This window comes from Apis florea, unplaced genomic scaffold, assembly GCF_048593485.1.
Source record: "Apis florea isolate Af1SG1 unplaced genomic scaffold, ASM4859348v1 contig_3391_pilon, whole genome shotgun sequence".
NCBI lineage: Eukaryota > Metazoa > Arthropoda > Insecta > Hymenoptera > Apidae > Apis > Apis florea.
The window spans coordinates 2,983,966-3,004,826 of record NW_028256754.1 but is presented as its reverse complement, the minus strand read 5'-3'; the positions used below and the strand labels follow the sequence as shown (position 1 = coordinate 3,004,826).

Sequence of the window (20,861 nt, the reverse complement as noted above, 5' to 3'; positions counted from 1 at the left end):
TTCTAGTCTGACTAATTCATTTCCAAGAACAACATCGTCATACTAATAAACTATTATAAAATGTACGTAATACACTCTCATTCATAAGTATTGAGATATTTGCTTATTATTGATTTAAATTATAAAAGAAAAATTATTAATGATTCAAAATTTCTATATTTATGCAAATATATTTCTAATAATTTCATAAATAAATATTTTATGATTCATGAATTAAGTTTGTAAAAAATTACATGAATTAATAATTAAATATTTAAGTATTTTGAACTTGCAATTATAAAAAAATTATTCGATACTTTGTATTCGTAGCATTAATAAAATTCATATATAGTTTATTTATATAATTTTTTATATTTTTATTATAATACGTAAGATTATTATGTAAAATTTAATAGAGATAATAATTAAGATTTTTATTAGAAATGAATTAAGACAAAAGTCAACCAATAACAATTTCATTTTTATATTTCCACCATTTTCTTTATATATCAAAATCATACCAATTAAAATTAAAAGTAAGTCTCCTAAATTCAAAATCATCACTAATTCATTCAAAATTTTTTATATAATTTCCGAATTACGAAAATAGTTACGACATTCGAAAATTCTTGAACGAACTTTCTTAATCTCTCTAAGTTCAAAATTTCCAACAATATGTTGAAATCTGTAAATTCAATTGCACATCTTCGCATCTCAACGTTGTTCGTGCCACGAACGCGATAAATTCAGCAAAAGTTCAATCGAGCCGCAAACCGCTGTTGCAATTACTTAATCAGGGGAGACGGTAACATGGAAACGAGTCATGAGTACGCGTGCACTTGCATGTACCAAAGGACGAGACTCTGAACGAAAGAAACGCGGGTGACTACCGCGGCGCGATCAACTGAAAAATTCGATAAGCATTGAAACGACTCGGCCTGTTTCTAATACTCTTCTCGATCCGGTCGGATGGTTCAGTAGCAGTTCGCGCCTCGCACAGCGTAAACGTTCTTTCCCCTATCTTTTAAATCGACTCGTTTTTGAATTTAAGTTAAAGTTAGTCTATAATCGATTCCAATAATCGAAGATTCATTTTCATCGATAATTAAAAATTAAACAATTTTTTTATAAATTTTCTTCATCATTTTCGAATCGATTTTAAGAAACAAGTAAAAAATGTTCAGTGTATAATTCAATAAATTTTATTTATTGGAGATTTTTCGTGTTGAATATAAGATTTCGTGATATCTGTTCGAATAAATTATATTAATATTTTATGAATGAATGAATTCCTGCCGATGGTATATTTTGCGATTGAGATTTCTTCGTATATGAAAAGATTGAATAAATGTGAGATGATAAATGGTTGAATAAAAGATTTAAAAAGGAAAAAATGGAACAACGAACCGTGACCGTGGAACAACACGTTTTGAATAAGAATCCGAGCGAAAATGTGAAGGATGTGAAGAAACAAGGTACGTGCTAAATTGAATTGATATCGATATTATTGTTCTTAAAAAAGGATATCGTACTTAGAAGATGTTCCTTAAATTTTATAAAAGTGATCGAAAATTCATGATAGAGAAAAGAAAATATTATTTCATAATTTTTATTAGGATGAATCTGTTTGTAAAGAAATATTTGTTAAGAGGCAGGTTAATTAAGATATTATATCATTTAATGAGATATTTAATCTCGTATATTATTGTAAATATAAAATTTTTCTTCCTGAAGTATACAAGACAATTATATTTTGATAATGAATCTAATATAGATGAATCTAATCAATATGATTAAAATGATGAAAAATAAAAATTGTGTTTACAGAGATGGAGACTGCCAAGCCCAAGAAAAATTTGATGCGTGACATTATCTTCAGTGAATTGCAAGGACAGATGCAGGTGTGAAAAAACAAATTATTATTTATAATAAGTTTTGTATTATTTATAGCAATAATTTAGAATATTGAATTTTTGAATTTTTAAATTCGTAAATTATTATTATCATTCAATCATCTCTTGATCTAAAATATAAAATGATTGCTGTAAAAGTGTTAAAGTATCAATTAGAAACGTTATTCGTATGAATTGATCGACTATTTAATACTGTAGACTAAATAAATGATAAATAAATATAGAATATTATTATTTTTTTCCACAGGAAATCAGGCAAGACATTTTAGAGCTTGTCAATAATCGAATGAATGATATGGTATCGGAAGTAGCAAACAGAATCGCTTCGAATGAGTTGAAAGATCTGGTTGACTCGGATAAATACTCTAACAGAACGTAATTATATAATCGCTTTTAAACCTTGGTGTTATTCTCATATTATTATCAATTTACACTATATAATATGCTAATTGTAATTTTTTTACTGTATACTTTTACTATATGTTATTTCAAATTTGTCTCTCAAAAGTATATTCATAATCAAACATAATTTATTTCGAATTTTTTTTTTCTTTTATTAATTAAAATAATTTATTATATTTGATGCGAACACAAATATAATTAAAGTCAAAGAAAAAAAGAAATATTGATTCAAAATTCTTGATAAAATATTTAAAAATTCAATTTCTTAAATGTGAAAAATTAATTTCATGTTTCAAAAATAGAATTTTTTTTTTAATTTTAGTTTCATTTAAATATTTAAAATATATAACATTAGTGAGAAAGAACATTATTCACATAATGGTAAAAAAGAAGTAGTGTAATAATTTCTCTGAAAAAAGTTAGGCAATAATTTTTGCATGAGTAATCCACATGAACGTTTGGCTGTGAAACAAATCTAGTTTCAAGACCATTCAGTACACGAGTACTTAACCGCTTTGACCCGATTGAACAAACATTTACTTTTACCAGTTATGTTTGTATACAATATACATACAAAAAAAAATAACATTATACCAAAAATATGAAAAATAATATCGAAGAATAAAAAAATGGAAAGAAAACTAACATAAATTGCCAATATTTAATAATAAATTTTATATTTCATGATAAAATCATTTATGTAAATATAGATAATCGAATAAAATTTTTAATATGGAAAGAAACTAGATATTTAATTGAAAATTTCATCAAGATAAAATAAACACATGTATTTATTTTAAGAAATTTTTAAGTTAATAAAATTGAAAAATTAAAAATATGAAAATATGATTATGTAAAAATATAATGAACTTGTGAAAAAATAAATTTAAAATATTGTATTTGTAATATGATCGAAATGCTCGATAAATAATATACAAATAAATATTCTCTTAGAAAATTCATATATTAATAAAATATTTAAACGATAAGAGAACTTTAAACTTCAAATATAGATAAGTGGGCAAAATTAAGAGATGAAAGATTAAATAACATTCTTTTATGTTATCATAATTTTTTATCCTTATATGTCATCATGAAAATGATAAAAAGTGATGTATGTATATTGAATTTAGGTGCACATGTACTGAAATTCTTAAAGCTGTTGTTAAGAGTTATCGATTTATATTTTTCTTTTCTTTTCGCATTATTCTATATTCCCATTTTGATTTAACATAAATTATTTGATTATGAATAAAAATAAACAATAATTAATAAAATAAAAATAATATATTATCTATACTGATTAATTCATATTATTGATATTTTTATTACAAATAAATTAATTGTATGTACTAATAATTCTTTTGCAGAAAATCAACGAGAGAAAATACTTTGCCCACCAAGCAATTTCTTCAAAGAAATTCTTTATTGACTGATTTGTACGAAATCAAACATATTCGAACACTTTATAATCTTTTCGTAGCAACATTGATAATTCTTTTAATACACACAGCCGTATACGATATTCGACACACGGGCTCGTAAGTACACAAGTACTGCATTCTATCTTTTACAATTTATATCATTATTTTCTGATAAATTTTACAAATTATTCAAAAAATCTATAAAATCATTATTTAAAAAATAATTATAGAAAAATTATAATATCCTTGAATATATATAATATCCTATTTTAATTGGTATTTCAATATTTCATTCTTAAAGAAATCTTTTAAGAATCAATTTAAAAAAATTTGAAAAATTTAAAACAGTGGACCTAAAATTAATATACTATTATTAATAAAAAAAAAGTCAAAAAAATTAGAATTTTGAATAGTTTAGAGTTAAAAAAAAGCTTCGAATTTTGATTAGGATGAATAATATCTTGAAATAAAATAATAAAAATAATTGATTAATACCAGTATAATTCTTTTTTAGACCTAATCTTGGTATAGACACAGTACGAGCTGGCTTTGCCAAATTTCCAGTAGTACTATATGTTTGGTCCCTTATGAAAATTTCAGTTCTGGGAGTTTATGCTGCTTTCTATTGTTGGGCTACTCGTCGTCTTCAGTATTCGCCTAAGTGTATGTCAATTTCGATTCACTTCTTTTTGAAGCAAACATACAATCAAATGCAATTCAAATAAAATTCAAAACATGATTCTACAGATGGTGTTTTCACTAAAACTTATTATTCAAAAAACAAGGAACTGTTAAATTTTAGAAATATAGTGCCTAAATTTTAGAAATATTTTATAAATTGAAATATCATAATTAATTATTAAAAATATTAAAATTACATTTGTTTTCTTCATTTTCTATTTTTTTTTATTTAATAAATTTAAGAAATAATTAAACTTATTAAAGAGTAGCAATTTTCTTCATTGATAAAAACCGTGATAAAATATTCCGTAACAACTTTTCTAATATGGAACATGAACAAAAAATTTTTTATTATTAATTCAGTAAAAATGTAACTTAATATTCAATTTTGTAGCATTTACCAGAAAAATATGGGATTATGGATGGCTGGCAGGCATTGTTCTTTATCAGACCTTGTTCTTCATACTTCCTACCAGAGCTGTACTCGATAATGACTTGCCATTGGCGTCTAGCATGATCATTCTTATGGAGCAAGTAAATATTTTAATGTTTAATATGTATTCAATAATTTATTTAAAATTTGATCTATTCTCGTTATTTTAGTAAAATAATTTACCATTAATTTTATTTACCATTAGAAATTTTTGTTGATCTGATTTTTCATTTTGATTTTTTAAATATTATTTTTTTAAATCATATTTACACTAAATAAAATAAATAGTAATAGAAGATCTAATATTTGAACAGTAAGCTGATTAAAAATGAACTTTTTATTTTAATTCATCATATATTTTGAAATAAGAAATAAAAATCCTCTTCATCGAATGAGGATTATTATTGTACTTTTGAAAGTTAAAAAGTTAAAAGTTAAAAGTTCTATTAACTTTATTAATTGTACTGAAAACTTAAACAACAAAAAAAATTAACAATTTAAGTCTGAAACTTTTTCAACTTTTAAACTATTTCATTTTGATCTATATCCAAGAAATCTTCTTTCATAAAGCGAGATCAAATTATAAAAATTTTTTCATCATTAGATGCAAACTTCGCAAAAAACTTTGAATAATTAATTTTAACAACATAAATTAAAAACAAAAAAATGTATTTTTTTTTTTTTTTTTTTTTTTTTACATTTATTAGATTCGATTAGTGATGAAAACTCATGCCTTTGTGAGGAGTGTTGCACCAAGATTCTTATCATACAAACCTCATACAGATACATCAACGCCACGGCTACCTGATTTTTCTCAATATCTTTATTTCCTGTTTGTGCCAACGCTGATTTATCAAGACAGATATCCTAGGTAAGTTCAAAAATATAATATTATTATTAAATAATTATTAGAACTTACTTAAATTAAATTAAAGAATTGTCTAGAAAAAAGATATATATTATACTTCATAAAATCTATAATGAAATATACATTTCTTTTGAATATTCATTCAATTAAAATTAAAAAAAAAAACTAATAATCTTCTTAAAACAAAAATATTTATAATGAATATTTCTCTTTCTTTTTCTAATAGAAACATTTCAATGAACATGTACTCAAATAAAATAATTTTTTAATTCTTTTCTTTTAAGATAACAAATCAAATCAAGACACAAATAATGATAAAGAAATATATAGGATTACTCAAGCTTATTAGAAAGAATTATTTATATCATTAAATGTTTTTCTCCTGTTTAAATATCAAATGATACATATGTACTATACTGATAATTATTATCATCATGTTATCAATGTTTCAAACATGTAATAATTGATGGTTTTAATAAGTATCAAGAGATGTATCTTATTACTTTCATTATATATGAATTTCCTTTTAAGATAAAAATTCAAAATATTAAAAGATATTTTATGATAATAATATCAAAAAATGTTTTAATTATTATTTATTTTATTACATGATATTATATATAATATTAAATCATGTCAGAAATATCATTATTATTAATTAAAAAATTTTTAAAATGTAATTTGACAAAATATATATTATATTTAAAATTTGTTTTTAGAATTTTGAAAAGAAATTAATATTTTTGAATTGTCACTTTCAATGTAAAAATACTGTAATAATAATTTTGAAATTCAACCAAAAAAATAAATTGTAAATGATTATTTGTACTGTTTAGAGCGAAAAAGATTCGATGGAACATTGTCCTGACCAATTTCGTTGAAGTATTAACAATTATCTTTTTCGTGGCGCTTCTCTACGAACGTTTGTTATATCCAAATTACCGAGAATTTGGGAAACAACCGGTTGAGTTGGGAACACTCACACTTAATATTCTTGGCTCGATGTTGCCCGGAATTCTTATGTTTCTCTGCGGCTTTTATCTTCTTTTGCACTGTTGGATGAATGCTTTCGCTGAACTATTGCGATTTGCCGACAAAATGTTTTATAAAGTAAGTAAGTTTGAGTTTAATTTAAGCAATTTGTTTTAATTTTGAAACATAGAGATTTTTCTATTAAAATCTAATTTCATTCATGATTTTTTTTTTCTTTATATTTAATTTAATTATATATATATATATATATATATATATATATATATATATATATATACAATTAATTAAAAGAAAAGATATTCTATTCAATATTTTATATAAAATAATATGAAAAATATTTATAAATTTAAACCAAAAAATTGATTAATTTTAATTTTATAAACAAAAATATAGAAATTTTCAATACAAACTTTATATCAAAATTTTTCTCTTATTCAAAATTATACAAGTAAATCGCTTAAATTTTCTTAATAAATTATATACATGTTGATGCATCTACGCTCTGCACTCAAAATTAAATATTTATCCATTTAAATCCACATCATATCTATCTTATAAACGTTAATAGCATCAACATTCTATACAATCAAAATTTTATCCATTTTCATACATCATATCTATAAAATTACCTCATCACATTCTGCAAAAATCATCGAATCCTTCAAATTCCAAAACATGAAAAACACGCTTCTAAAATCTCATAAAAGAAATTTTTCAAGAGCTAAGTCATCCAAATTACAATACACCGAGTCATTAATCCAAGTCTATAGTTACATATTTCATCATCGTTCCTTTCAATCTATCACAACTTTCTTTCCATTCCATGAAATCTTTATCGATTCAAGGACTCTACGTTCATAATAATCAAACCTGAACATTGAAATGAAATTGTTTAAAATATTAAACAAAATATTGAACATGTAATGAATTATCATTTAATTAATAATCAGATAAAATAAAATCCAAATCTAACAGTGACAAAACATCAAAAAAAAATCATATCATACCATATATTTACAGGATTGGTGGAACTCCATCTGCTATAGCGCCTATTATCGTACCTGGAACATCGTTGTCCACGATTGGTTGTACACTTACATCTACAAGGACATGTACGAGATCTTGACACCTAGGAACAAGACACTATCCGTCTGCATGGTCTTCGCCATCTCGTCCATCATACACGAGTACATCCTCAGCTTCTCCATTCGTTTCTTTTATCCCGTATTATTGTTATTGTTCGGTGTTGTCGGTCTCACGGTGGTATTCGTATTAAAATCAGCCGGAAACGTGTTTCTCTGGTTCAGCCTGAGCGTGGGCAATGGAGTATTGGTCAGCTTGTATTGCATGGAGTATTTCGCCAGAATTAATTGTCCATCGACTCGTGACGATTTCTGGGATCTCGTGATTCCGAGAACTTGGACATGTATCTTTAAATGAGGAAGATTGAGAGCTAACTTGTGTAAACATTGTGTAAACTGCAGAATGCAAGGCTTAATACTTCAACATCACAATTTAAATTTAAATTATCTTTATTGGTGAATGATTTGAGAAGTATTCACTGTATAAAATCTAAAGAAAAAGAAAAAAAAAAAAAGAGAAATTAATATGGAGGTTTAAAGACTGGAATAATTCTTGCGATTTAGTTTTAATCTGATAGATAAATAAGGAAATTAATAGATAAGGAATTATAAAAGATTTTGAATAGAGAAGGATACTCATTGGCTGTAAGAAAATATAAAACTATGTAAATTAAAAATTGCGAATTATCTGAGATAAAAGCGGAAAATAGCGAATTGTGAAATTTAAATAAAATGTCTTAAGAAAGATAAGATAATTATACAATTCTGTTAATTAATTTTATGAAACACTAACTGATTCAATTTAAAAAGGCTTATCGATAAAAACTAAAGAATTAATAGAAAAAAATTATTACAAAAATAAGTTAGAAATAATATAAATTAGTGATAAGAAATATAAATTTTTTATGTCAGGTACCAATGTATAGATGCGTGAAGTAGTAAAATAAACAATTATTATTTCTTTTCCCATTTGTATTTACTCTTCTCTCTTTTTCCTTCTTTTTCTTTTTTAGTAATTTATAATTAAGTTAAATTCGAAGAACACGGATGACAATTTCCAAAAAGACATGGTCTTTATTATCAAGGCTTACATACCGTGTCTCGAGGATTCAGCGTGTATTCGAAGACACTCGTTTCGTCCATAAAGATCATTATATACTTTATAATTATATCTTTTTTTCTTTTTCTCTATACAGGTCGATGCTTAAATGTACATACACGCGCTAATACAGTTACATTTATACACAGGTTCCTTCACAGATTTGTATTTTCCCTCTGTTTTTCTCTTATATATACGTATCATACAGAAATAAACATATATATTATTACATTCCATAAAATTCTCAAAAGTTTCAGAAGACATTTTCGCAGTGCATTTATAACATTATATCTGAGATTTTATATTATATTAACGTTTTCAATTTTATAACATTAATTCATAATTTTTAGGAAAGTGAAAACGTTGTGATTCATAAATCGGGAAAAGTTTAATAACCAGATGAAAAAAATTCAAGAAGAAAGTAATAATAATACAATATTTAATACTTTGCTTGAAGTTTCTATCGAAAATCGAGGAAACGCATGACAAAAAGATTTCAATCGTTCAAAGTTCAGATGTTATTTTATAATGTTATAATTTTTATTTACACATATTTACCTTCCCATTTCGTTTTCTTCACAACCGACGCACAGTCTAACAGATCTTAAAATGTAAAATATTTGATTCAAAGGATGTCGAAAAAAATCTTCAATTCAAGAGAAAAACAAATCTAACGTAAAAGATTAAAAATGTCCTTTTTTAATAAAGAGAACAAAATGCATTCTTTGTTCAAATAAATAATTATAAAAAATAATCAAAGAATCACTAATTAGCATCTCTCTTTCACTTCTCATCATCCCTTTTTTTCTCTTTTTTTTCTACATTTCGTTCGAATCGATTCGTTCAATTAATTTCAATATTTATCGCATATTTGTATATTTTCTTTTTCTCTTATTACAGCACCGTTTACACCAATGTAAACGCGTTTTAGTTCTATGTACACCATCGTGAGTATTGAAAAAATAAACCATATTTTTCTCTCGGGAGCACCGGACAATTTACTTGCTGAAGAAAAATTTTTTTTTCATCCTCGTCATATTTCTTCCTCTCTCCTTTTGTCTTTTTTTTTTCTTTTTTGTTATCAAAGTATTGTCTACAACGGTACCCCCGCTCGAAAATATAATTTTCATCGAAATTTACACGTGGAACGTAATCGTATCATCATTACATTAATTCGCTTTTTTTTTTTTTAATCATATCTTATTCTCTTTCTTACACTCTCTTTTTCACTAATATTTCTTTAATCATCGGCAACAGACATATAACTCGTTTACTTTATTCATATAACTTCCGTGTCTGTTCTCCCTTCTTAATCTTTGGTTTAAACATCGAATAAATTACATCGTCACTCATTTATTCGATTTTCAAACCGAAACATTTTTTGCCTAATTTGTACAAAGACAACGCGTTCATTTTCTTAAGATCGGAATTTCAATCCTTTGAGAAACTCAAATTGTTTAAAAAGACTTAAATTATTTTTATATGTGCTGTTAATTGGCCTGTTAATTGAATTAACCAACTTGGCGATATTTTGAACGTTTGATTGTTTGATTGATAATTTCAATTGATTATTTATTTAATAATTCAATATTATTAATTTTATATAATTATATATTTATATATAAGAAGATCAAAGAAGATAATACAAGTAATATTATATTTTAATTTGAAAGAAAAATGTGAATGTGCGAATGTATGAATAAATATACTTTTAAACAATTAAAACGTAGATTAAAAATATTGAATTATGTACACAGTTATTGCAATCGAATAAAATTATTAAAATTATATTCTATATTTATGGTATTATAATTAAATCTTTTTCTTAAATTCTTTTTCATTCTGTATTCTTAAAAATTTTAAAATTGATAAAAAAATTCTTTTGATAAATATTACATTTTATGTTTTAAAATAATATAATTATAGACTTGTATTATCTTTCCATTGAATTCCTATATTGTATCATTATTTCTCAAGATCAAAACCAATCAGTCTAATGAAGATTTTAATTCTTCATTTCTTCATTTCAAATAATACATTTAAAGTTTCTTATTAATTTGATTAGAAGATCAATACGATTGATATAAAATACATTGAATCTGAATTAAAAAGATTTAATGATTCAGAAATTAATTTAAATTTTTTAATCCACTTAATTGATCAATACTATATTGGAATGGAGGTAGTAAAAATCATCAAAACGGAAGACAAAGGATTAAAGCTCCATCTTCGAAAATTTTCGTTTTTCCTTTTTTTTTTAACCTCTATACTTGGCACTTATTATTAGTACCCTCCTACTATCTCTTCCCTTCCATTTATGATTCACAATTTTCCATTACGCAGCTAAAACGCTAAGGACACTGCGATATTTTCGAATTAAATATAGATTTCAATAATATCTGTGAATTTTTTCGCATTATATTCAATAAGCTCAGCATATTCCTTATCATCGCGATGTGTCCTTCGATGCTTCGATGATTTTCTTCCCATTCATTCTAAAATATTTTTTCTTCGTGAAAAAGAAGTTACATTAAACGATATTTCGTAATTAATCTTTATAAAGTTTTTTCATTGTTGATACATGATAATTGATTTTCGATGCATTAGTGAACGTTCGATTTTTTTTTCCTTTTTTCTTTCTTCTTTTTTAATAAATATTCACACAATAGCGAAGATCGATTGGAAATAATTTTTACGATATCGAAGCACTGATTTCCTTCGTTGTGGACTGCCGAAGAATATTGTTGGAGGGACAATTGGAGCGGGTACAAGAACAGGAAGGTAAAGATAAAGGACTCGATAATTGGCTATACGTATAATTTCCTCTATCTCTCTCTCTGGCTCTTTGTCGAACGATATTTGCCCATACCCACGATATTTCCAAAAGTATACTTCACTATTAACTTGGAAAATTTCTGATTAGAAACAATTAAAGATACATATATATTTTAAGCAAATTAAAAGAATTTTAAACAACTTATTTAACGATAGAATATAGAAAAAGATGAATAATTTCTATCTGGAAAATTGTGATTTTTATAATAATAAAATTTTCGATCGAATGGTTTATTCTGTATAATATTTGATTCTACTTTTTCTATTTCTTAAATACTTTATAATTTCGAAGTATGTAAAACTTATTTTTGAAACGTTTGTTCTTTTAATCAATAAAAATTCCAAGCATATGAAGTATACTAATTAAGAAATATCTTATTTATAATTTTAATATTATATGCCCATTCCACGGTGCTCTTATAAATATTGTCCAATATGGATTTCTATCGAAAATAACTCGTTATGTACTTGTCTATATTATTCCTCACATATCGCGACCTTTCGTATATCTTTCATTCTTTTTCATACATTCGAGCTCTCTCTCTCTCTCTCTCTCTCTCTCTCTCTCTTTCTTAAAAATCTATAAACAATCTGCTAGCCTCGAGTCCTCCTATCACGATGTCAAGAATTTTATTTATAATAATAAATCACTTTGATACACGCAGTTTAAATCTTCGTTTCTTTACAAAGAGTTTCTCTTTTTATTTCTTCTTCTTTTTTTTTTTTTTTTTGTATGATTTCTTTCTCTTTAATGTGTATGTATGCATAAGAAAATTGAATTTATTGAAGATTCGCATAAATCACGAGAGCAAAAACCACACTTGTATTCGGCAGGATATTTTAGGAGAAGTGAAAAATCTCAACAACATACAGGGTGTCCCCCTCAAGAATTGTTCGAAATACATAAAACATGCATAAAGAATATACATAAAACTTGCAAGATGTTTCCAAAGTACAAATTCTCCTAAAATTCGAAAAATTTCAATAACAAATTGCTAGTTTTAAATATAATTTTTCATAATTGAAATACATATTTTATATTATGATATATATATATATATGAATTATTTACAAAGATATTTTTTAAATAGTGCATCAAAGAAAATATTCTTATATATTTATCATCGTAGAACAATCTAAATTGTTCACGAGTCAAGCGAAAAGATTTTCAATCTTTTGTCGTAAATAGATTAATTACAATGATTCATATAACTTTAAATCAAAATGATATATCGTTAAAATAATTATTTTCAGTCAAATTGATATTAATAATCAATATCAAATAGATACTACATACTTAACAGCAATTTTGAATACAATTCTTTGAATTCACATAAATATTTAAGTACAAATCCCTATCAAAAATAAGAAATTTAGCAAAAAAACTAGCAATCTCACTATCATCACTCCTTCCTTTCATTTTTCCTTCAATGTAAAACAACCAAACTCCCATTTTTAAAATCCTTATTGATCGAGCCAATCACATAGGGACTACAATGAAACCATAAATTTATTTTTAAATTTCCTATAAACCATTCCTTCTCCCAATGTTTAGTGAACTCGAGGACAATTCCAGGCTGTGCACCACGATAAAAGTTCGAGAAACAACGGTAGAAACGTGGAGCACAGCAGAGCGCAGGCCAGGCTAATTCAACAGCAGCTAGTCAGCCAGCCTTTCAGGACACCCTGTCCCAGTCGCGGCTAAAATTTAAATCTAGAGTTTCAGTAACCTTCATTTGCCCATACCCACCAGCGCCTCGTCCATCAGCTCGTCGTCGGTGATGCACGGCGAGGCGGAGTGAGGCGAGGGCGGGATAACCCTCGGCGAGGGTGCAGGACTTTTCACGATGTGCACACTCACGGAAGGACTCGCTGGGAAGGCGGGCGGTGGAGGTGGAGGTGTGTTCCTGCGCACTGAGGCCGCCTGGGTCATCGCTCTCTCGGGTATGCTGGTGAAATTCAGACTCTTAGCCACGTCTTTCGGCGTGGAAAAATCCAATAGCATCTCAGCAGCCTCTTGGGACGTCGACGCCAGTATCTCTGTGCTTGTCGCCTTCATTGAGCTTGACGAACTCTCCGAGGACACCGTTGCTCCCAACGAGGACGAAGAGGAAGATCCTCCGGAAGACGGAATTTGCGGTGGTTGCGATTGTTGCTGCTGTGATTGTTGCTGAGACTGAGATGATTGTTGTTGAGATTGTTGTTGTTGTTGCTGAGGCGGTTGAGATTGTTGTTGTTGCTGCGGTTGTTGTTGCTTCTTCTCGTCGGATTTGTACTTTGTCATCGTGGCGTCCACTGGTTTAATGCTCAAATTCAAGCTCTCCGTGCCTCCGTTACCGGTGTTCGTGCTCGCCGTTCCATTCCCGCTAGTTAAGGTGCCTGTTGTCATCATCGTAGGGTACACGGATTTACTGGTAGGCTGAGCTTCAGATCCTTTTGATAGAACGGCCATTACAGGACCACTGGCACTAGTATCATCTTTACCAATGCCTGTGGAATTTAAGCTGCTACTCTGAAATTGCGTGTTACTCCTATTCAACGACGACTCCTTCTCGCGGGACTCGTTCTCAGTTGATTGCATCGAGAGATTCGTAGGGATGTCGAGATCGTGCGTGCTGCTACTAGATAAAGCAGGAAGCAAAATATTACTGGTATTATCCGTACCAAGATTAATTACCGAGGCTGCGCTTGTCATGGAAAGATTGTCAGGCTTCGTTTGTACATGATCTCTTCTACCCTGGCTCGATTGATCATCCGACGATGATTTCGAAGTTGTACTCGACGTATTCGATAACGTTTGCATTTTTCCCTGTTCCGACGTCTGCTTCGACGCGAGATTGTCCAATGTTTTTCCACTATCGGGAAGCATCGATAGCTTCTCTGACTTTTTATCGGTAGAATCTGCATTAGCTCTAGCGGACAATTTGGGTATTTGAAATTTAGTATCCAATTGCTTCATAAGACCTTCGACAACTAATTGTGGCGGTAAATTGGGTAAATTTGATAGATTCGACATGGAAGCATGAGCAGCCAATAGCTTAAACGCTCTTTCGCTCTCGCTTTCTTCCCGCAATCCTGATGGACTTGATTTTCTATCCCCAATTCCCTTTGAAGGAAATATACTTTTGTCGCTGGACTTCGACAATCGAGATTTATCGCGATTTCGACTGAGATCTGTTACGCCAGAACTCGTTGTCTTTGGAGAACTCGAGGAGGATTTGGAGGACATGACATTTTTGGAAAGCAATCCGCTGCTACTGCCGCTACTACCAACACTGATTCCTCCGGTTCCGTTACCACTTCCGGAATTCGAACCTGAGATAGACTTCAAGGCAGATAACATCTTTTGTCCTAAGAGAGTTGTTTTGCTACCACTATTGCTGCCAGAACTGGAGGAAGAGGATCCAGATAATTTTGGAGATGTCTGGGTCGGAGGTTTCTTTGATGCTGGACCAGAACTTACTCCTGGTTTCAAACCGGTGTGTGTTTTAGGCGAACTATTACCCGATATATTTGTCGACGAAGTCGATGAACTCGAAGATGTCCCAGTTGCAACAGACGCCGAGGACGAAGACAATTTGAGATTTGTACCAGATTTCGAATCTTTTGTACGAGTTTTGTTAATTGTTATTTTCATTCCATCAGAACTATGTTTTACCATGTATTCTGCAGGATTTTTAGTATCCATAGATGAATTTTTATTAATACATTTCCCCTCTGCAGTCTTGTTCGAGGAGCTTCCAACGCTTCTCTCTTTCTGACCACTCGAATTACCACTTCCAGTTGCTGATTTTGTCCCACCATTGCTACCATCATCCGAGCAATGCTGAGCATTCTTCAGTTTATCGATCACAGCGCTTAGCGAGCCCTTTCTGTTTCTCGCTTGTTGTTGAGCGATTGCAGATTTGCCGAGTTCCGAATTGCCGGATGGCGGTGTGCTACCACCGCTGCTCGGCATCGTGGACTGCGTTTCCCCGCTAGGAATTAATTCCAGTTGTTTTAACTTACCACTAGAGGACTTAGTTTTCGGACTTTGATGCCCGCTCGACCCACCGAAGGCTAAAGACGACGTTTTTCTCTCCTTCTCTCGATTGGAGTCTTTGCTCGACGACGAGGAGGAAGATTTTATCTTTGATTGTCCAGAATCAACCGTTTTACTGGAAGGTGAATTTGCTGCGGATTTCAACGCAGACATACTCGGTTTACCAGTGCTTGCCGAACTTCCATGCTTCGGCGACGAAGTGCCATGCTTCGGGCTCACACTCGCAGGTACTGGCGTATGTTTGGGACTACTGCTATAGACCGGAGAGTGCTTTGGACTTTGCACTGGCTTGTTTGTTGACTGTTTCAATGTAGGACTGGACTTACCTACGAGAGCGAGTGGACTGGTATGCGTCGGAGACGGACTAAATTTTCGTAATGTCGTTGCAGGTGATGATGGCCTTGAGCTCATATTTGGCGGCGATTCAGTTGGTTTAATGCTCACCGACACTGGTTTCGATAAGGGATCCTGTTTAGATGGTATTTTGTCAGGCGGTGGTCCCATAGGACTATCCTCTCTCTTACGTTTACGTCTTTTCTCCAATTTTCCCTTATCCTCTGTCGACTTTCCCTTTGAACTTTTTCGTTCTCTACGTTCATCCGTCAAACTTTTCGACTGCGACGGTGCGGGTATCGGTGTTATAGTAATAGAGCTCGGTAAAGTGGTCTGTGGTGCTATTGGTATTATTTCAATGCCTGGCCTCCTTTCCAAACCCATCCCCGTAAGTACAGAGTTATAGTTCGTAGTTTGACCCAAACTACTGCTTGAAATTGGCGTTATACTTACTGATGGTGGTACCAGATTCTTGTTTTCTTCAAATATAACCGGGCTCTTTTTCTCCTCTCTCTTTCTTGATTTGCGATCACGTTTAATTAATTCTTCAACATCTTGTAAATCATGCACTTCTGTTATCTCACTCTCATTGTCGATATCGTAATCTGAACTTTTATCTGTTCCCAAAATATCGGTTGGATCTAAATTAGAAAAATCCAAACCACTAGTTAAACTCGTAGCTGAGGTTGGCGTAGATGTTCTGGTCTCATTTAAATTTTCTCTGCCACCGGTTGGTGTACCAAGAGGCGTCGAATCGGAACTAGAACTTTCCAATAATATTTCAGTACTCTCGTCTCCCTTCCTTTTAGGACTTCGCCAAATACCATCTGCAGTTTTTCTTTTACGTGTCTTTTTTGTGCGCTCATTCACCGAATTAGACATAGAGCTTTTTGCCTGTCCAAGCAGAGCTCCCAATTGTAATGGATTTAACATAGCAGTAGTCGTGGTATCGGATTGGCCGGAATAAGACGGAAAACCGATACTATTCTCCGTTCCGGCATCTAAAAAAGGCTGCTGTTGTAGTTGTTGCTGCTGTTGCGATGATTGTTGCCTTCCCATTGTTCCATTTCCATTATTCAAACCTGGTTCCTGTTTGATTTTCGTTTCTCCATTAGTAAAATCAGGCATTCCAGAACCATTCTGACTATTCTGATCTTTGCCAGAACCAAGATTTATATTATAGTTTCCATTTCCGCTATTTAAATTGTTCATTGTACTTAAAGAATCACGACTCTCCCATGATTTCATAAGAATTCTCATTGTCAAAGGTATACTTAAACACTTTTGTAATACTTTTCCAGTCAAATCTGATGTCTGTTCTGTATTTGTTATACTTATGCCATACAACTTGCATTTCAATGCGGAAATATCCGTCAGATCCAGCTCCGCCGTTGCCATAGTCTCTTCGAAAGGATGCTCCAAACTTACCGATATATGTTGCCACGATAAAGCGTTTACTTCAAATATAGTTGCATGTTCTGGATCTTGCCGAGCCATAGGTCTAACGCAACTAGCAATTAAAGTATTAAAAAGCGCTTGCTGACGCAAATATACCAAAATTTGTGGAACGTGCGCTGGATGAGTGAAAGGAATGCTACAAACTAACACACCCTCCATATTTTTATTCTCCGTCATGAAATAACAATGTTGTTGATCTGGCAAAGTCTGTAACAGAAAGATAAGATTTGAAATAGCAAAAGGTATTAATAATTAATTATTATATAAACTAGTTTACATACAACATAAAGTCCTCTATTATTGCGGCAATCCAGTTGTCCTTCACTAGCATGCTGAATAATTAAACTAAGTAACGGATGAGGAGCAGATATATCTCCACATTCCAATTCCGTTACTTTTTGTATCCTACGTACTAGTTCCATGCACATTGGCATTTTTTTAGCGAGTTTTAAAACAAAACAAGCAGGTAATACCGACGAATTTGTACCAGTTAACGGAGCATAAGACGGGGTACTAGAATGTATGAATTGTTTATTGAATTATTATTAATTAAATTAGATAGAATATATATTTTTTCTAAAAAAAATTATAAACCTTTTTCCTGTAGGACTTCTATTTACAGTTATGATACTAGAAGTAGGCAACTTGTGAGCAGTCGAACCTTCCATACAAACTGTAACGGAATGACCGACTTTCCGTTTGATAACTATTTCTGAACTCAATGCATCACAGGTACGATTTTCCTGGTCTATTAAATCAAAAGGAGAAACAAAATATGTTAACTTCATCGCATGACCTCCTCTTCTTCGTTCAAGAATTCCTAAAATAAAAAAAAAAAAATTTTATTATCATGTGCATTCATATTTTTTTAAAATTTTTGCTTTAAAATAAATATTATGCTTTATACTAACCAACTGGGCTTTTATGAACAAGGTTAAATGGTTCTTTTATAAATGTTTGCAATTGAGCTAAAATACCCAAGTCAGATTCTAGTGATTGTAAAGCACTAAATGCTTTACATTTTACCTTTTTGTCAGCATTTAATTGATATATTGAAGCTAAACCTTCTAATTGGACTGTGAAATCAAGAAAATCTCCTCGTGATAAACAAGACACCAATACATCACAGCTCTGTAAACATTCCATTAAGAATCATATAATAAAATGTATTTAAAAAAATGATTTTTTCATGAAAATTAAAAATTTGTACCTGCTGTTCATTTTTTCCTTCATGATGAATTTTAACATCTTTAACTACACCTGTTGGTTCCAAAAGAACTTCCAAAAAAAACATATCTGAGGAAATAAACAATTCTGTACCTGGTGGACCAGACATCATAAACTTTAAGCTGTAACCCAATCATAATACAAATATTAAGTCAGTTATCTAATTTTGTCTTATTTTTTTTAGAATAAATAATTTATATTTACCCCAACTGTCTGGTTAAACTCTCTAAACGTTCCACCATAGATTGTAAAGAAGTTACTTTTATGGAATGTTGTAAAGTATCCAAACATTTTTGTAGTTGACTCTTTTCAGCACTATCAATTGCAAACCTTTTATCCTATTAAAAATAATTTAAAAATAAATATTTATTGAAATATGTATTAATATATTATAAATTACATACCAGCATAGCCATTCGTAGATTTTTGGCAGTCTCCACCAAGGATTTATATGTAGAAGCTTTGGAACGTAATTTTTCCATAAGCAATTCCATCTGCCACTCTTTTCCTTTATCCATTCCTGAACTTCCAGTGGCAGAAGATTGCCCACCTATAATAAAAAAATTTATTAGATGATATAATATATAATATGTAATATATATTATCTTTGGATAATATCTCCAATATGTATAATATCTTTGGAAATAAGATATTAAAATAGATATTGAATTAAATAAAACTTCTAATAAAAAAAACTTCTAAAAATTTTAATAATGAAGTTGAACTAATTTCTATAATCATGTTGTTATGTCATTATAGGTATAATTAATTTTTTGTATATGTACGAGTAAATATATAAAAAGATTTTATTCGACATTCGAAGATTTTATTCGTTCGAATTTTTAAAAATGATTTCAATAAATTTTATTCAAAATATTCAAATATTTAATTTATTTTAAAATAAGATAAAGTTATATATAAATTATATTAAATAAATTCTAAATTATACTCACTGAGGGGCTTTTGTCCGTTCGCAACATCCATGTATTCCGTGGTGGATCACACGGATGTTGAATATATGCGTATATAGATATACGTTTATTATTATAATATCACAACAACATTATTATACACTACATTGTGACAGGTGCTGTTATTTTCACCTAACCCACGTTTGGTCACTTAACTGCTCCTAACCTTCACGCACAATATACTAACTATACTTAGAAGCCATACGTTTCTACGTATAGGCGTTTTCATCCATAGTATCCCTCAAGAAGGGGAATTTTATAACACTTTATCAAGACACTCTTTTACACCCTCTATAGTTCAAAGATTAATATTACTTAGAATGTATAATATTTGTTAAATAAAGAATTATTTATAATCAATAGTTGATTATATATTTTTAAAGTTATAATTTGTTGTTTAATTTAATATATATACGATATATACATAAATAAAAAATTTATAGAACTTATGTAAAATATGAAATACGTTTCTATAAATTATACTCATATAATGTTATATATCTAATATAGATGGCAAAACTATATAAAAAAAAATGATATATTATAATGAAATATATATTTCAGTTATAATTCAAATATACTATTTTTAAAATGAAATATTTGAATGCATTTGAGAACGGCATCGAAATTAAAAGCAACTACAGCGACATCTATTAGAGCGTCAAAGAAAGTAAAAAATCTCCCCACCAATTTATATATGAATGTATGAAGATAAAAATATTTATATAAATTAATTGCAATAAATTTAATATAAAATCTCTATTATAAAACTTATTATAAAATTATTAAATTAATTAGAGGACAAAATTATTTATTATTATAAAAAAATTATTATTATTATAGGATTCAATTTATAGGATTATAAATAAATATTGTATGAAAATATAATATTGATAATTATATAAAAAAAATATATATAAAAAGATTTTTTATTCAAATATCAATAATTAATATATATATAATTTAAATAGAAAATATATATATATATATATAATTTAAATAGAAAATATATATATATATATATATAATTAGAAAAAAATATATTTAAAAAGTTATTCATATATATATATGTATATATATATACATATATACATATACATATACATATATACATATAAATA

The 20,861-nt window shown here is 29.1% G+C and overlaps 2 protein-coding genes across 3 annotated transcripts; one reads left to right on the top strand and one right to left on the bottom strand.

The window, feature by feature from the left end:
- Nucleotides 1-872: 872 nt before the first annotated feature.
- LOC100867825 (sterol O-acyltransferase 1) lies at nucleotides 873-8,740 on the top strand. Its single transcript, XM_003698060.4, has 9 exons — nucleotides 873-1,454; nucleotides 1,807-1,880; nucleotides 2,140-2,267; nucleotides 3,665-3,835; nucleotides 4,233-4,381; nucleotides 4,794-4,933; nucleotides 5,540-5,703; nucleotides 6,537-6,810; nucleotides 7,714-8,740. The coding sequence occupies exons 1-9, from the start codon at nucleotides 1,373-1,375 to the stop codon at nucleotides 8,131-8,133; spliced, it is 1,602 nt and encodes a 533-aa protein (XP_003698108.1). The 5' UTR covers nucleotides 873-1,372; the 3' UTR covers nucleotides 8,134-8,740.
- Nucleotides 8,741-13,201: 4,461 nt separating this feature from the next.
- On the bottom strand, nucleotides 13,202-20,153 carry MED1 (Mediator complex subunit 1). 2 transcript variants are annotated; one of them, XM_012492861.2, is made up of 9 exons: nucleotides 19,723-20,153; nucleotides 19,174-19,319; nucleotides 18,974-19,107; nucleotides 18,753-18,891; nucleotides 18,454-18,673; nucleotides 18,137-18,362; nucleotides 17,824-18,055; nucleotides 13,571-17,749; nucleotides 13,202-13,410 (listed from the first exon to the last, which is right to left on the bottom strand). In XM_012492861.2, exons 1-9 carry the CDS (start codon nucleotides 19,751-19,753, stop codon nucleotides 13,360-13,362), a joined length of 5,358 nt encoding a protein of 1,785 aa, XP_012348315.1. In that variant the 5' UTR covers nucleotides 19,754-20,153; the 3' UTR covers nucleotides 13,202-13,359. The 2 variants fall into 2 exon arrangements, with proteins under 2 accessions (XP_012348315.1, XP_003698107.1); XM_003698059.4 differs by having other exon boundaries at nucleotides 13,202-17,749.
- Nucleotides 20,154-20,861: the final 708 nt, after the last annotated feature.

What these genes read in the sequence shown, in the direction of transcription:
- LOC100867825 (XM_003698060.4), top strand. Translation starts at nt 1,373, where the DNA reads ATGGAACAACGAACCGTGACCGTGGAACAACACGTTTTGAATAAGAAT. An exon ending in AATTGCAAGGACAGATGCAG is followed by an intron (nt 1,881 to 2,139) that starts GTGTGAAAAAAC and finishes TTTTTTCCACAG; the next exon opens with GAAATCAGGCAAGACATTTT. An exon ending in CCGACAAAATGTTTTATAAA is followed by an intron (nt 6,811 to 7,713) that starts GTAAGTAAGTTT and finishes ATATATTTACAG; the next exon opens with GATTGGTGGAACTCCATCTG.
- MED1 (XM_003698059.4), bottom strand. Translation starts at nt 19,753, where the DNA reads ATGGATGTTGCGAACGGACAAAAGCCCCTCA. An exon ending in GAACGGACAAAAGCCCCTCA is followed by an intron (nt 19,320 to 19,722) that starts GTGAGTATAATT and finishes TTTTTATTATAG; the next exon opens with GTGGGCAATCTTCTGCCACT. An exon ending in AAGGAAAAAATGAACAGCAG is followed by an intron (nt 18,674 to 18,752) that starts GTACAAATTTTT and finishes GAATGTTTACAG; the next exon opens with AGCTGTGATGTATTGGTGTC.